An 11,199-nucleotide genomic window follows, 5' to 3' on the forward strand; every position below is an offset into this window, starting at 1 on the left:
TTACACTCAGTGAGGCACCACATCACGGTTACACTCAGTGAGGCACCACATCACGGTTACACTCAGTGAGGCACCACATCACGGTTACACTCAGTAAGGCACCACATCACGGTTACACTCAAAAGCACCACATCACGGTTACACTCAAAGGCACCACATCACAGTTACACTCAAAGACACCACAAAGGAATTATGAGTCCCTTAAGCTTGCCTGTGCACTTTACCAAAAGACAGTATCATTCTATGCCCCTGAAACTCAGAGAATATTGCCACATTTATAGACATTTAATTCAAGGCAGAATTAATGTGTTAAGCAGAAAGAGGTAACACGAGTGATTTTTCTGAGATAGGAAACCACCACCCTCCAGGTTACCCTCAAGTAAAAGGGAGAATAGCAGGTTAACACAGCACGGAGTGCTCTGGATCCAGACCACCTGGCCGTGGGCGGATTCCCACCCCAGCACTGGGTAGCTGTGCACTTTGGTGAAATTACTTAGGCTTACTGTGGCTTGGTTAATTATTTCATGTGTAATGCGGATAACAGCACCATTCTCACAAGGTTAGTGAAGGGGTATAGTTAGTCAGTGCATGCTCCTGGCACATAGTAGGTGCTCAAGGATGATAATAGGTCTATGATTATTATTATTATTTTTTATTTTTTGAGACAGAGCCTCAAGCTGTCACCCTGGGTAGAGTGCCATAGCATCACAGCTCACAGCAACCTCTAACTCCTGGGCTCAAGCGAGTCTCCTGCCTCTGCCTCCCAAGTAGCTGGGACCACAGGCGCCCCCCACAACGCCTGGCTATTTTTGGTTGCAGCTGTCATTGTTGTTTGGCGGGCCCGGGCTGGATTCAAACCCACCACCTTAGGTGTATGTGGCTCTATGATTATTTATAAGGCATTGATTATGTAACAGGTACTACATTAAGGTACCTGAATGAACATCATGTTTTTAAACCTCTTAACAACCATAGGGCTTAGAAATTCATACGATTCCCATCTGATGGACCCACTGTGGTGAAATGGCTCACCCAACCACACTCACCCACCCAGACTCAGGACCAGGAGTCTGAGTCCCAGGGCTGTGATTCAGGCCAAGGAAGGCGCTCTTTCCATAGTGTTATTTGAAAGGAGACAAAACAAAACCCATATCCATCTCCCCTTAACACTAGGCTCCCAATCTTCTTTGTATCTCTCTCTACAGATTTCACAGTGAAGAAATACTGAAGGGAAAAGTCCTCTTTGGTTTTTCCAGAATACCATTGACATTCTTACCCTACCCTAAATATTAGCTTCAACAATAGGTCCCTCCAATGTTAGATTCTCGTGAGCCGTGCAGATGATGCTTACCTTGTATTATGGCCAACAGAATGACAATTACGAAGAAGAAGAAAGTGATGTCAAAGATGATTCGGTAGATCTCATACTCGTCTCCCGCGGGGTCTTCAATCTCATCCCCGATGCCCCCGCCAGCACGTACCCCCACATACATGTGGAACATGTAGCACTGGAAAAGAAGATGGTACCACTGACTGGGGGACGCATGTGGGAGACAGAAAGGCCTATCTCTCAGTGGGGGCCTCTTCTAAATCCAGGGCAAAGTGCTCAGACCCACCATCTCTGGGGGCTCATCAAAACGACGGAAGATGAAAGGAGCCCAGAGGCACCCCAGATAGGGCAAAATCCTTAGGACTTTGAGAATCAGCAGGTAGGTGGGGCTGAACCCTTTGAGCAGCGGTTAAACAAGAGAAGCTGTTGGCCTGCCCTGCAGAGACGAAACTTGTTTTCTCCTCCTCTTTCTAAATATGTTATCGGCCATTGTTGTCAACTCACTGCCCTATGTTCCCCGTCACCCAATCTTCCTGGGGGCTGGGGATTCTTTCAATCCTATTTTGGGAATTTTGCATGGACTCTTCGTGACAGAGATCAGGAAAGGTTCCCGAGGAGTTAGAGAGTGGCTGCACTGTCTCAATCTGCCACGTGCCACGCGAGTCAGTGTCCACCTCTCTCCAGGCTTCCAGACTTCGCAATCGAGTTGGTGTAGACTCTCTCTATTTCTCCTCAGTGACCTCTCCCATGTTGATCCCCAACTCAGGTCAGGGCCCACAGTGCACCCCAACAGACTTGGCCCATTTTTATACTCAACACACCTGTTCCTCTCTCTGGAAGTGATGAGGATATTGACATTCTTTTGTGCCTCTTTGGGTTCCAGTATTTGTAACTGTCACGCAAACAATTGGCTCTCACTGGCTACTGTGTTTTAAACAAAACTGTATCCTGCCTACTCTGCTTGGCACCTCCGTCTCAATTTGGAGAAAAAAGTCCCTCACTAGTATCTCGGCTCTAAAGCATCTGGGATAATAAGGTATCAAGCCGTCATGATTCTTATCACCCTGGTGAAACTTCACCATCAGTAGCTTTGTGTGTGAAATCTCTGAGAATTCCTCTGGGGACTTAATTTGGACACTATGCCTGGCTCTAGTCTGGTACCTCTCCATGTCCAGCTCTGGTCCCTTGGGTCACCATACCAATACCTGCAGTGAGTAAGAGTGGATCATGCAGTGCCCAGTGCAGGTCCCAGCATGTCCTCGCTCTCCATCCCTGACTGTCTGAGGTATTGGGGAGGACAGCACTAGTGACCAAGATCATTCGGCTAATTTCTCTTGCTGTTTCCTGCTAACTGACTTTTGTTTTATAATTGGGCTTCCCATACAGAATTTTTCTCCAGCAGAGACCATGTCAACTTGTGTCAACTTGTTGTTTTAAATCTTAATAAGCTGGCACAGAGAATCATACATCGGATGTATATAATACCTATCGATGTGAGTCTGTTCCAAAAAGAATGATTCACTTTTAGTTAGATATGTAAAGTTGAAGATAAAACCTTGGAATGAGGCCAAATTACCAAAGATAATGTCTCCTTTTCAGGTCTCTTGTCAGTCATTTACCCAGTCCTTCTTGGTAATGTCCCTATCTCATAACTATAATTTGTTTTTTCTTTTGAGCCAGGGTCTCATTCCGTTGCCCAGGTTGGAGTGCAGAGGCACAATCGTGCTCACTGTAACCACAAACTACTGGGGTGCTAAATTGATCTTCCTGCCTTAGCCTCCCAAGTAGCTGGGACTATCAATGTGAGCCACTGCACCCTGTTGATATAAAACTTTTTGTGGAGATGAGAGTCTTCCTGTGTTGCCCAAGCTGCTGTTGAACTGACTTCAGCAATGTTCCTGCCTCAGCCTCCTAAAGGGCTGGGATTTTAGGCATGAGCCACTGTGTCCGGCCGCTACAAGCATTTTCTCTCGCAGAGTTCAATAGCAGACTTACAACCCTACTGAAAATATAAGTAGAGTCTTAAGCATTTGATTATTTAGGTTTAATAAATTACTAAAATTTAAAAAGAATAAGATGCTCAGTTCACCTGTGGGATTTTGACACTGATTCTCCCAGGTTCCTGCTTCACTATCTGGTCAGCCCCTCATGGCTCACTGATGGCTGTGGCGGAGGACAAGGAGCCCCCAGTGCACACCTATTCACACAGCTGCTGAGCTTTCAGCTACCAAATGATCCTTCTGCAAATGCCAATCCTTCCATCTACCTCTCTTTGCACAGAATCAGCGTGCATCTGATAGAATCAGCCTACCTCTGATGATAAGAGTTGCAGATGGAAAGGAATAATTCAGCCAGGCAAAGAGAGAGATATACTTCATTCAGAGAACCCAAGGAACGAGGAAGGAAGGTGACTGGTCCTACAAACATTGAGACTAGGCAGTTAATTATTCAGATTTTACATCTACAGCTTCTCCCTTCATTCATTTCTTCCACAGATTAGTTCTGGGGCTGATCAGTACGATGTTGCCTTTAGGACACTAGCACCCGTTTCTGGTAGATGGGAAAAGATGTATATGAAATCTTTATCTTGGTGAAAAAAGAGAGACACATTATTTGTCAGGAAGGGAGAGTAAAATAAGTGAGAATAATTAAGCGAGGTAATTTAGAACAATCGCCTAATTACCTAACCAAGTTTACCTCTCTAAGAGAGTATCTTCTTGTCTATATTCCCAGAAAAGCTTTCCTGCAAAATACAAGGTCTTGATATCTTTCCTGCAGCCTCTGGTTCAGGAGGAGCATGGGTCTCAGCCCCCTGGATTTATAAGGAGCTGCCGCGGTGAGCCCACTTTCCCTTGGAGGAAGGTTCTTAGACTTGTCAAGTCAGACTCCCTAGCTATCTAACTCCCGTCATCTTTTCACTCTGGACTTCAGATCATTTTTCACTTTCTCCTCCCACATTCTTATAGAGGAGGTTCAAATTCTATCAGGACACTGCTGGTTTAATTAGAGTCTCAGGCTGAAAACGCCATAATGCAGGGAGGAATAAAAAAAAAAAGAAAGAAAGAAAAACCCGCTGTGTGAATCATGTTCATAAAACTGCAGCTCCAGCGCCCCCTGCTGTAAATTCTGACAAACAGGCGGGTGAACTGCCTACATAGGGGAACCTAAGATGCTTCCTTGCCCTGTCCCAGGGAAACAGCCTGAAACAACAAAGGCGGCGGGAATCCAGGAGGAAGCTGATAAAATACGACATGAATGAGGAAAACTCGTCTCAAGAGAGAATACAGACTCCCCCCTGTGAAAAGTAAATGCTAAATTGACTGTCATTCAGAAGGGACTGTCTTTTGAGAACTCAAGGCAGCATTCATCTTTCTGTTCCCTATTCCACACTTTTTCTTGCTGCCTGGCTGGGTTTCATAAGCCTCCACTTTGAAAGAGCGCTACTGTAGGTGATCAGTTATACTTTAAATTTTGTTGGCTTTTTCAGGAAGCCTTTGCACAAGTACTAGTAGAAAGCAGATTAAAAGGACGGGGTTGGACGCTCAACGTGCAAGTTTAATGTAGGTGCTGTGGCTGCCCGTCAAGGTGAGAGTTTGTAAGGACCAGTAGCAAGATGTGAGCTCACACAGAGCCACAGGGACTCCTGTCCGGCTCCACTGATGGGCAGCGGTGCATCCTGTGTGTGTGCTGGGAGCAGCAGCGGAGCTGCTGACTTGGGACGGAGTTTTCTCTTGCAGGAGAATACCCCACGTCACCCCAATCAAGATGGTAGAGAAGTCTACTGTCATGTGTGCAGAAACAAAAACCTACAGCTAGTGATAGTCTCTGCTACAAGGACAGAAATCCCTCCAACTGAAGACATTTAGGCTCTAGGAAAGTCCACAGTTCAAAACAGCAAGAGGCCTCATTGCTTCAACTGAATGTGAGGCGAATCTGTTCTCTGTATTAGCTGTCTTCCTAAACAAAATTAACAAAAAAGCAATGGAGGCACATACCGAGGGGGAGGTTCCTAACAGCTGTCGAAGCTCACTGTGACTACGACTGAACAAGGCCAGCTGTGCTGACTACGTGATGCCCAGGGACTGGGAGACCGCAGATGTCTTCCTGTGGTGGGAGATCTAGGGTCACACGCTGTCCCCACTATCACACACAGAATGTTTAATGATACTAAACTTTACAAAAATAACTGATTGAGCATCACTCTTCAAACACTGCCATGGAAAAGTTACTACTCTCTGAATCGTCCCTACTTTCCATTAATCTTCAGCAATTCACTGAACACCGTGACATCTAAGAAGTCGACTTTTTCTCAGTTGTTTGTCCTGGAATGTAGTGATTTTCCTGGGAGTCACTGTAAGCATCACACCTGCTGTTAGTACCTCCGGCCCCTCCTGTGCCTTACTGCCTTCCCTGGCCTTGTGCTCCGCTCCCTGCTTTCAGGGTGGAGAGGCTCCAAGCTCGGTGAATGTTCAGGGCAGCACAGAAAAGAAGGTGAAGGGTCATGAGGTATCCTCAGCCCTGGCCCCGGGATGGGTAGGCTGGGGAAGAGGAGAAGGCAGAGGGCGTAGTCAAGCATCACAATTAATGACTCTGCTGGCCAGTGGATTACTAGCGACCAGTCTCTTGTGTTGAATCTGATTTTTGTACAGCTGCTAGAAAGAAAATAAAAAGGAAAAATAAAAAGAACCCAAAAAAATGAAAACCCCACCTGATACATTTCTCTCTGCTGTGTAAGAGCAACAAAGGAGGGATGACACGTGGGTACAAAAAGGGGGCAGGTGGCCCTGATCAGGGGAGCGGGAGAGGCAGGCAAGTGAAGAGACTCCAGGCAGGGCCCAGGGCTATATTCCAACAATTAACCAGAGACCGAGAGCATCAAAGAGGAAGTCTTGAATCTCCGTTATGCCAACTTATGACATAACATAAATCTAAAGTATTATTGAAAGGATTTGGGTCTATGTCCATATTTTAGTATGATATTTCATTAAACTTATTTTTATTTCCCTGACCATTAGCCATTTAAAGTAACGTTTTAATGGTAGTGTTTGAGGAATTATGTTCAACTATTTTTGTGAAGTTTAATGCCATTAAATGTTCTGTATGCGACAGAAATAGTGCTCTTCAAGTTTCCCCAAACTTATGGAAATTCTGGACTATTCTTTTCTTGGAAGTTCATCTTAGAAGAAGCTTAAGAGAGTTTCTAGAAAGGCATTTAATAGGTAAACTCCTTGAGGGTAGGGGCTGTGCTTATTCAAATCTTATCCTCAACAAGTGCCTGGCACAAAAGTATCACCAAAATTAATAGCATCAGTGGAATGGAATTACTATCTGTGAGGTAGCATGGGGCAGAGTGCTGGGTAAAGAGTCTAATCTGACTGGGAAAATTATGACAAGTTACTCAAACGCTTGGTAACTCAGTTTGCTCATCTGTGAAATGGGGATGATGACAGTACTCACCTAATGCATGAAATTATTAAGGATTAAATGAGTTCATATTTGTAATGTGCTTGGGACAACATCCAGCACAATATTATTTATAACAGGTGCTATATAAGTATTTGATAAATAAATGACCAATCTTAATTACAAGACTATGAATTTGTAACTGGAATGGTATTTTGTTCCATTTGGAGAGTTACGTTTATGGATGAATGATTGAGAACATCTCAATTCTTGTAGCTTTAATATTCTGTGTCCTCCAAATAGGTGACTAGCACATAGAAATCACAAAGTCATGTAGAATGTCTTCAGAATGGCCATAATGATAGGAAATACTGAAGATAATGAATGATTTCCATACAAATAACACATCTGCTTTGCTGCCAACTATGGACGGGGCTACAAATTAGAAGCTTTTTTTTTTTTATTTTTTCTTTCTTCATTGCTTCCCTAAAACATCCCTTTTTGTTCTAAGTCTTCAAAAAAACTTGTCTTTTTTTTAGAGACAGAGTCTCATTTTATTGCCCTTAGTAGAGTGCTGTGGCATCACAGCTCACAGCAACCTCCAACTCCTGGGCTTAGGCAATTCTCTTGCCTCAGCCTCCTGAGTAGCTGGGACTACAGGCAACCACCACACGCCAGGCAATAAATCTTATCTTGACCTAGGAAAAGAGTATTAATTTTCATGTTCACAAGCTATGATGTATCCCCAATTTCTTTTTTGTTGAGACAGAGTCTCACTCTGTCACCCTGGGTAGAGTGCCACAGTGTCATTGTAGCTCATGCCAATATCAAATTGTTGGGCCGAAGCAATCCTCTTGCCTCAGCCTCCCAAGTAGCTGGGACTATAGGTGCCCGCCATAACACCTAGCTAGTTTTTCTATTTTTAGTAGAGACAGGGTCTTTCTCTTGCTCAGGCTGGTCTTGAACTCCTGAGCTCAAGTGATCCACCTGCCTTGGCCTCCCAGAGAGTTAGGATTACAGGTGTGGGCCCTGTGCCCAGCCTGTTCCCCCAATTATTAACCTATGACTTATTTAAGAGTTATTCTTCATTGTTTTTGAGATTTTTCTTTTCTTCCTTAAAAAAGTTAGGAAGAGAACAAGAATTCTTAATCACAACAGCCTAGACAAGGACAATCTTGTTGGAAGATCTCTAAATTAATAAGAAGAAGAGCAAATATTTTCTTTAAAAAAGAGGAAGAATTATCAGTTCTAGGTTAACGATCCCTTATGATGAAGAAATTATTTTTAAATATGGCAAAACTTTTTTACAGACACAAGAAAAATTCAGGCTCAGAGTAGTCAGGCAGCGGGCCAAGAATGGAACATCAGGGCTGATCTCAGCTTCCGTCCTGTTCAGTCCCCCGACCAGCTACCTGAGTGTTCTGCTCTGTCCCTCCGTGACAGGACGTAGTCCCACTATAGAGTTGTACTAATTCTGAGAAGAACTAAATTAAGATCTCTTTTATAATGTGTTGGGGAAAACACTGTTTTACGCTCTTAAAAATAAATAAATGCATCTGATAAAATAATTTAGAGAGAAGAAAAGTGTATATAATAAAAAGTAGGTAAAATTCTCCCCTGATCTGTGGTTCTCCTCTGCACAGGAATCCTTGCTAACAGTTTCTTAGGAATAAATGCCTCAGACAATGTTACGCATATCCTACCATGTCTATAATAGACATTTCTGTGTGTGGGCAGGTGTATAATCTTACATGATTAGGGTCCTATCATAATACTGATCAGGATCTTAGCTTTTTCTTTTCGAATTCAGTGTAAATTTGTATGTCTTGCCATATCAGCATATACAGATTTCTCTCATTTTAAATAGCTGCATAATTGTTATGAATTTATCACCATTAATTTAATCAGGGCTTTGTTGATGATAATTTTTTAATTAATCTTTTTTGAACCTGTTGCTCTGGCTAGAGCACCATGGCATCATAGCTCACAGCAACCTCAAACTCTTGGGATCAAGCAATTCTCCTGCCTCAGCCTCCTGAGTAGCTGAGACTACAGGTGCCTGGCACATAGCCCAGCTATTTTTTTCTTTTTTTAGTAGAGATGATGTCTGACTCTTGCTCAGGCTGGTCTTGAACTTCTGAGCTCAGAGGTCCTCCTGCATCGGCCTCCTAGAGAGCTAGGATTAGAGGCGTGAGCCTGGTCTTATTGATAATTTTATATTATTCCTAATTTCTGAGAGTAGCTAATATCCTTGAAAAAAGAGAGGCATATTTGTGAGTAAACCTTTAGGTAAATTACTAAAATAAATATTATAGCTATATTTAATAATTTAATAGATACTGCAAAATTTCTCTCAAATTGTGCTAATTTAGATTCCTGATGAGATTCAGAGAAGTGATGCTTTTCCTATTAACTCACCAACTATAGTTATTTAATACTTCCCATAAACTTTAATACTTTGCATATCTGATAGGTAAAAAGTGGTTTTTCATTGTTTTGATTGCATTTCTTTCATTAGATAGAGGCTGAGGACCTTTCCATATTAATCAGCCCACTGAATTTATTTTACCGTGAACTGTCTAGTCATGTAATTTGTTCACTTTTCTATTAACTTATTTCTTCTTATTATTGTGACAAGAGTTTTGTAAATGAATGAAAGTGGCCATTGTTGCTGGTGTTGAACGTATCTTTCCCTCTATATCATTTGTCTTTACGACTTTGCTTATAGTTGTTCTTTTTTGAAATATTTTTTATGTTTTCAGGGATCCTGGGTGTTATATAATGCTCAGAAAGTAAAATTCGAAAATTACTTCCCCATTTGAAAATTACTATTCTTGTTTTAAGGAGTCAAATTCTTGTTTTTAGGAGTCAAATTTCCTAAATGCTCTTTTTCCCTCGGTTTTTTCACACTGAAATCTTTAGTCCATTCAGAGTTTACTTTGAAGACAGAGCAAGGTTGGTATCCACTCCTATTACTGTTGCCAAAGAGTTCCCCTAAGTGAGATCAATACCATTTATTGAATTATTTTTTAATTTCATGATTTCAAAAACCACCTTTAACGTATTTTAATTTCAATGAGTATTTGCATCTGCTTTTCAGACGCTATTCTGTTCCACTTATTTACGATTCTTTAGCATGAAACTCTCTTAATTATTAGTCTTTGTAATACTGGTCGTCCTCTCTTATCAATCTTCTGGGTTATTTTTTCTAGAGTAATTTTAGTACCATATGTCAGTCCTCTGTATTGACACCCCAACCCCAAATTATGTAAGTATTTCCACAAGGAGTTCATCAGCATCCATCTCTTTCTAGCCAGAGACACATATTTTGTCTCATGTTTTCCTTCCTGATCTAAGATCTCACGTATGGTAATTTCTGATTTGCCCCTATCAGAGAGGCAGGCCATAGGAACGATTTAACATCTGTAGACTTCAAAAATCAAGACCAAAGAGGAAACGCAAGTCAAGATGCTCAGTGTAAAAGCAAAACCTTGCAGTACTATGAAGAGATTTATTATGTGGACTTTGCTAACTTCAGTGAAAGTCATTAAGGCAAACAAAAAAGTAAGTCTTCAAAATTTTCTGCAGGACAGAATTTCAACCGCTGTCCTGGAATCTGTGAACAACTGGCTCAAGTGATGACATTACTCCTTCCATTTCTAACTAGGTTCACTCAGCCGTTCTCCCAATTATCAGGCTGGGCAGCAGAAGTGCAGAATCAACAGAAATGATCCTTTATGTTCTACTAAATATGAACATTGTTGATTCTTTAAAGAGCCGTCCAACGTTTTCACTGCGTAGACTACTTTCTATGTGGCACTGTTGATAAATACACGATCACTTAGATTGAAGGAGCAGAAGCTTTTTTTTTTTTCATTCCTATGAGAGCCAAGTTCACGAACTTACTGTCAGCATGTCGTCACACTTCATGTCTGGTGTGTCGCCATCTTCACTTTTATTGTAGAATTTTCTGAAAAAGTTGAAGGCCACCACAGTATACAGGTATACGACGACAGCTAACAAGCCGACCGTTAAGACGAGCTGGAAAGCAGAGTGACATTGAACTTGTATTAAAGATACAGCACACGTGACTGAAATGTGTGACTTCTGTGAGAACACAGCTGGATTCACTTACTAGAAGGATGCTAAGGGGGTCCCTAACTTTATTATTTCTTACTCTACTTAGCTCCCCTAGTAGAGAAACTTATTTTCAGGTTCTCTATATCAAGTTACCAGACTATTTCTGCAAAATTTGAATATGTAATTAGCTAACGAGTAGGTAGAGTATGAATTATGATTTAATTTCACATCCAAATTGACTTACTAATATTAATAAGCAGCCTAAAATGTCCATTTTTCTATCATCTGAATATTCGGTAGTAGATACTAATTAGATACTAATGAAGCAATTCTTCCCTTTTTATGAGGTCTATGTTCTTGTTCTTTCTTTTTTTTTTTTTTTTTTT

The 11,199-nt window shown here is 41.8% G+C and overlaps 1 protein-coding gene across 1 annotated transcript in view; it reads right to left on the minus strand.

The window, feature by feature from the left end:
* RYR2 (ryanodine receptor 2) overlaps positions 1–11,199 on the minus strand; it is a gene marked incomplete at its 5' end in the record, with an annotated part of 583,561 nt that overhangs the window by 5,365 nt on the left and 566,997 nt on the right. Inside the window, 2 exons of the mRNA XM_023519246.1 lie at positions 1,352–1,508; positions 10,640–10,774. Of these exons, the coding sequence (XP_023375014.1) occupies positions 1,352–1,508; positions 10,640–10,774 (292 nt within the window). The remainder of the gene's footprint in view (positions 1–1,351; positions 1,509–10,639; positions 10,775–11,199) is intronic.

The sequence above is a fragment of the Otolemur garnettii genome, unplaced genomic scaffold, assembly GCF_000181295.1.
Source record: "Otolemur garnettii isolate 467f Iridium unplaced genomic scaffold, OtoGar3 scaffold00165, whole genome shotgun sequence".
NCBI lineage: Eukaryota > Metazoa > Chordata > Mammalia > Primates > Galagidae > Otolemur > Otolemur garnettii.